This window comes from Panthera uncia, chromosome X, assembly GCF_023721935.1.
Source record: "Panthera uncia isolate 11264 chromosome X, Puncia_PCG_1.0, whole genome shotgun sequence".
NCBI classification, from domain to species: Eukaryota; Metazoa; Chordata; class Mammalia; order Carnivora; family Felidae; genus Panthera; species Panthera uncia.
In genome coordinates, this window is record NC_064817.1 from 28,574,999 (window position 1) to 28,581,131 (window position 6,133).

Here is a 6,133-nt window from a genome sequence, read left to right on the forward strand (position 1 = left end):
ATAAAGTGGTTGCTGGCTACTGACTCCTAAAACACTGGTGGACTACGGTGAGGGAGGAGCGCCAACGAGAAAGCTGTTCCAACGGAAAGAGAAAGATAATCCAGTTATTTTATTTTATATGTTATATTCAAATATAAATTAAAATCTGGTTATTGTATTTCAACAGCATGTCATAAAAAATATTTTTCCACTTGTTCGTCTAGATGGAAAATTCAGATTCTGACGAAGAAGATGGATCCGTGGCCCGGAGCAGAAGTCAGATGGACCGATTGGTCCGGGAAGAAAACTTCTATGAATTTGTAAATAACCTGAGTGAAGAAGATTACAAGCTTATGAGGGATAACGATTTATTAGGCATCCCTGGTGAAAGTACATTAGAAGAGTTGCTGAAGAGACTTCAACAAATTAAAGAAAACCCACCGGAAAACTCGGAGGAAAATACAGGTATATTTCACTTTTAGGGAGGGAGACTAGAACGGGATGGGTAAGGAACTTCATAATTGTGTTAGCCAAAGAGGAATCAGAAGTGGCACATGTTAATTTGGTGCTAAGTAATTTCTCATCAAAGAGAACTGGTATTTACTTGATTTTCAGTGAAAATGTAAAGATAGGTGTTTTTTTTTTTTTTCCTCCCCAGTTCATATTTGGATTACTTTAATTGGGAAACAGTGTGAAATAGCCTATTGATATTTTCTTGGTTTTCCACCTCAACTGAAAGTTCCTCCCACTTCCTGAGTTATTTTTGTTATATGGCCTTCTTCACCAGCAAAAAAATACTATATATGTTATTCAACTGGTGGTAATTTTGCCCCCATCCCCCAGGAAATGTTTGACAATGTCTTGGGATATTTTTGGTTGTCAAAAATGATGAGTGGGTGTTATTGGCAAATATTGGGCAGACGCCAAGGATCTTACAATGTATAAGATAGCTCCCCAAAACAAAGAGTTGCCCAGCACCAAAATGTCAACAGTGCCAAGGTTGAGAAATCCTGCTCTAACCCCAGGTCTGGTGCTTTTCTCCTAGTGTGAAGTAAAGAATTTTACTGTCTAATGAAGAGGATATATAACAGTTTAGTTCTTAAATATGGCCTCAAATGTACTATGCTAGATTCAGGTTATTCATTTGATCTGACCTTCAATTTCATGTCAATTCAAAATCCTGTCACATTAAGAAGTATTCAAATATTTTTATTTTTTTAAATTTTCTAAAATATATTTATTTTTGAGAGACTGAGACAGTGTGAGCGCAGGGAAGGAGCAGAGAGAGAGGGAGACACAGAATCTGAAGCAGGCTCTAGGCTCTGAGCTGTCAGCACAGAGCCTAATGTGGGGCTCGAACTCACTAACTGTGAGATCATGACATGAGCCAAAGTCTGAACCGACTGAGCCACCGAGGTGCCCTCCCCCCACCCTTTTTAAAAGAAGTATTCAAATACTTTTAAACCTATAGACTTTATTTAAATTTGGGCAATGGCTACAATCGTCTTATATTTTAAAACAACTTAACAGCCTAGAAAAAGTAATATTTTGACTCATGAGAATTAGGCAGTAATGTAAATCAGACTAAAATACTAGCACTGTACCTTAACCTTGTTTAATTGTATTCGTGTTTTGACAATAGAGTAAAAAATTGTCTCTTGACTTTCCTCCCACAGTAGTACACAAGCCCGTGTATATGGTGAAATATTGAAAATAGACTTGCTCCTGATTCCCTTTGAAAACATAAAAAAGATTCTGTAAATTTATCTACAATTAATTCTTTTCAGAAGGAACTCAAACTTTCCTGCCTCTTCTTGTAAATCTAGAAAATGTAGTTTACAAAGTATTAACTCTATATATGTGAAATCTGTTTAAAATATCTGAGTACTAAAGTTCTAATTTTTTGTTTGTTTTTGCAACAAAGTTTCAGAGTGCTATTCTATGATGGTTCTACTTTTGGTAGTTCCTTTATGCCCTCACTTCTTTTTGTTAACAGGTGGAGGAGAGTCTTCCGATAATAGTGGTGAGTATCTATTAGACTGGCTGAACGCTTTCGGACAAACTGAATATGTGACAAGTGGGCAAAGAGAAAACCAATCTTGGGAAGAAATAATCCAGATTAATTCAGACAGTAATGACTCTACATTCAGTTTAGAAGTAAATTCTAACCCTAATAATGGGAGCCCAAATCCAGAGAATGAATATGTAGCATCTACAAGATCTCCCAGAACATACAACATGGAAAACAGCCAAAGTCAAGCAGAAAACACACAATCTGAATCAACATTTATAAGATCACCTGGATCAGAACAAAGTACAACTGAAGCATTAATACAAGTCCCAGTTACCAGAGGTCAGCGAAGAGCAAGAAGCAGTAGCCCTGACCATCGGAGAACCAGAGCAAGAACTGAAAGTAGTCCGGCTCCAAACAGAATGAGTGAACTTTTACGAAGATTTCATTATAGTATAACATCTCCAACTTTTGAGCAGCCTCTGGTAAATGAGACTGAGAGATTTTCTAGGATTCAGCACCAAGAAACATCAAGACAGCAAATAACTGGACTTGAGCTGCAAAATAGGGGTCTTGCAACTTCTGGATCAAGCAGTGCACTTCAAGAAGAAAATTCTCCAGGCACAACCAATGATGATGAATCTCAGGGACTGGGACAGATAAATCCAACCATACAGTTCGATTGTGAAGTAGGACAAGTTCATCCTAGGGTGGACTCTCAAAGAGACAGCACAGCTACCAGAATTCAGTTAACGTCTGAGACGCCAAACAACACTCTCACTTTAGAAAGTGAACAAGGAGGACGCAGGGATATGTTTCCACATTCTGAGCAGGCAGATGCAAGAGCTTCTGTCAGGAACGCCAGAATTCCTTCTCTTCATATTATTTTAACTACTGGTTTCAATGATATACCACCTCCTGCAATTCAGAGCACATTAAGGCAGACAGTGACAGGATCCAGTGGCTTAAGTGGTAATCTCAGGGCCAGTGACACTGATTTAGTACACAGTGTCTCACTCCTAAGTCCAAACATGGAAAGGGAAGAGTCACGAAATGAAAGAGATGCTTCTGATGGTAGGACTCATTCTGATTGCAATTCAAATCCTAGTTCTGATTTCCATTCAAGTTGTACATTGATTTCTAGTTCAGGCTCCAATTACCTGTCTAGTTCCAATTCTACTCCTATTTCCAGTTCCAGCTCCAGGGATGAATATTCAGAAATTAGCTCAGTAATGTTTGAAGGCAGTAATGACATAAGCTTACCACCAGGCTTGTCATCAGAAACCAGGCGAGAAAATAGATCTATGAGCCCAATAATATTTGATGACAGTGACTCTTGGACCTCCCTTAATCTGGACCATTTTTTCCTCTTAAATGAAGATGATCATGACCAACATACAGGACTTACCAAAGCACAGATTGACAATTTGGCTATAAGATCTTTTGGTGAAGGTGGTGCATTAAAAGCCTGTACCATCTGCATCACCGAGTACACAGAAGGCAACAAACTTCGCATCCTACCTTGCACCCATGAATTTCATGTCCACTGTATCGATCGCTGGCTGTCAGAGAACCCCACTTGTCCAATTTGTCGTAGGGAAGTAGCAGGTTCTGCTGAGAGAGAAAATTCTAATTGAGATCTGAATTCTCAGCTATATAAAGTGTTATAGTGATGGTCAAACAGTAGTCACCTGCTTATGTCCACTTCTGGAGTGATGCTTAAATACGGCAATATGAAACTAATCTAAAATTTAATCCAAATGTATCAGAACTGAATTATAGGTTCTTGAAGGAATGATTGGACTTTGTCCACTTTTTCTTCCAGAATAAAATATTTTTAAAAAACAAACAATATTATCCTATCCGACAGCAAAAACAAATTTTACACCATACTAGATCACTTCATCTTAAAAGAAACTTAACAGGTACACTCAGGTGGAATGTTCCCAATTCCATGAGAGAAATGTCTTAATATGATATAATCAACCCAGATGGATCCTAGTAGTCTTATCTAGTCATGTAAATCCCAGACATCTCATAGCCCTGTCTCATCTTAGATGTGCATACAAAGAAACAGGAATGCAACCAAAATAATTAAGAAGTTAAGAATTTATTAGAATCACATAAAAAATTAATGTTATTCAAAGAATGCTGTAAAAAGCTTTAAAAACTTTGTCTTCTATCTCTCTTCCTAGCAGTTCATATCACTCGCTAATACTACCTTAAAGTTTCTCCCATTTTCTACTACCAACGTATCAGTTAAGGTCCTGGGCAAAAATTGATGGCATACTTGAAAATGGTGATGGAATAGCATTTAATGAAGAGACTATTTACTAAAAGTGTATAAAGAATGAAAGGAAACCAAGAGATGTTGAAGTACCCTAGGCTAGCAACTGTGAGAAGCCAGTATTATCACCACTAGGCTTCAAGGGGCATAGAGAAGTAGTAGTTCCTGCAACCCAGACACAGTGTCCTGTAGTTGAAGAAAAAGGCCATCCAACAAGAGCTGTGACCTTAGATGAACAAAAGGCAGCCAGTGCCAATCTAAAACTTGGAGTAAAGGGTCATGGAAATAAATACAAATACCCTTCCCTTTCTTTGCTCCTGATTTATAATATACTGTTGGTAGTTTACATTAGTGAAACCCAACCTGAAGACAACAGTAAGAGAGACTGTTTGATGAAGCTGATAAAGGTCAGCCTCCTGGAATCACAAAACAGGGCAGAGAAGGATGGCCAGTGGATCCAAAGAGCAGATCAGAGACCATCTACCACAACCAGCATTCCCAGTTCTCTTCAAACTCTGCATGCTTTCTTGCCTCTAACTCTTGCCCTCCATTTTGCTCTTTGACTTCGCTCTTTAACAATCCTTTTTTAATTTTCCTTTCACCTACTCAGAGCTGACACCATAAAGGAGAGAACAAGTACATTTTATCTTTAGAAGTGATGAGATGATGAGATGACAACCCCATAGAAGTTAATTACATTGCTTTTAAACACGTCACACTTTGGTTTGCTGTGATTGTAAACTACTAAGGAAAGAAGCCAGTATAGGTATTTCTTCAAGTTTTGCTATATAAATATATTCAGGTTTCAATTTCTTTTTATTTATAAGTTTAGTTCATATATATATATATTTTAAAAACATATCCTTAATTCTTATAAAGTGTCTTACGGTTTCTATATCTCAATGTTTATGTGAGTGACCCAAAGCATCCAATTACTGCTTACGGCCTCCCAAGTTGCAGTCTGAAAGCTTTAAGGTAAAAAGGTAAAACCCAAGTTAAAAAACACACCTACTTAATTCAATTCTAGTTGTCCCCATAAAAGTATCCCAAAACTATGACACTTTAAAATCCAATTTTAGGTCATGCTTCCTTTCCAATCCAAACATAGTGAAGGTTTTTTCTCTTAATTCAGCCTGGAAACTCTGGAGATTTTTTTGGGGGGGTTGGGGTGGTTGTTCTGTTGTTGTTGTTGTTGTTGTTGTTGTTGTTGTTGTTGTTTTGTATATTGGCCAAACCAGCAAATTTTGCTTAAAATTTTCAATCCTGGCTTAGGTGAGAGTACATCGTATTATAACCAAAGCAATAGTCATAAATATTGTAGAATGTGCAACCGATGTAAATATGGACAATGTTAAGTATAAACTTGTTCTAAAAATTTAAAGTCGGTATCATCACTAAGTTTTATTTTCTGTGTGAATTGTTGGCAGCCACAGTAATTACACAGAAACATGAAATATAAATGGGGAGTGTTGATGATGTCTTTTGATATATCTTTGAGCTAGAATATTTTTCACACAGAAGATATTTGTGTGGCTAGAAACAAAGTCTTTTTTTTTAATGTTTTATTTTTGAGAGGGGGGGGGGGGGGGCAGTGGATCCAAAGCAGGCTCTGTGCTGACAGCAGCAAGCTCCATGCAGGCCTCAAACTCACAAATGGTAAGATCATGACTTGAGCTGAAGCCGGATACTCAACTGACTGAGCCATCCAGGGGCCCCCAGAAATGAAGTCTTGAATGAACCTCTGAAACTCACATTAAATTCTGAAAGTTGTTTGAATATTCTGATTGTTACTATTTTTTTAAAAAAATATGTATTTATTTTGGGGAGAGCGCTGGGGAGGGGCACAGAGCTGGGAC

At 37.7% G+C, this 6,133-nt stretch overlaps 1 protein-coding gene across 1 annotated transcript; it reads left to right on the forward strand.

Moving 5' to 3' along the window:
- The first annotated feature begins 203 nt into the window (after positions 1-203).
- LOC125931591 (E3 ubiquitin-protein ligase RLIM-like) lies at positions 204-5,137 on the forward strand. The gene is made up of 2 exons (XM_049643661.1): positions 204-444; positions 1,976-5,137. Exons 1-2 carry the CDS (start codon positions 204-206, stop codon positions 3,625-3,627), a joined length of 1,893 nt encoding a protein of 630 aa, XP_049499618.1. The 3' UTR covers positions 3,628-5,137.
- The last annotated feature ends 996 nt before the right edge of the window (positions 5,138-6,133 follow it).

Excerpts from the sequence above, each read along its gene's own strand:
- LOC125931591 (XM_049643661.1), top strand. The coding sequence starts at position 204 with ATGGAAAATTCAGATTCTGACGAAGAAGATGGATCCGTGGCCCGGAGC. Across the intron at positions 445-1,975 it reads AAACTCGGAGGAAAATACAG|GTGGAGGAGAGTCTTCCGAT; the intron begins GTATATTTCACT and ends TTTTGTTAACAG.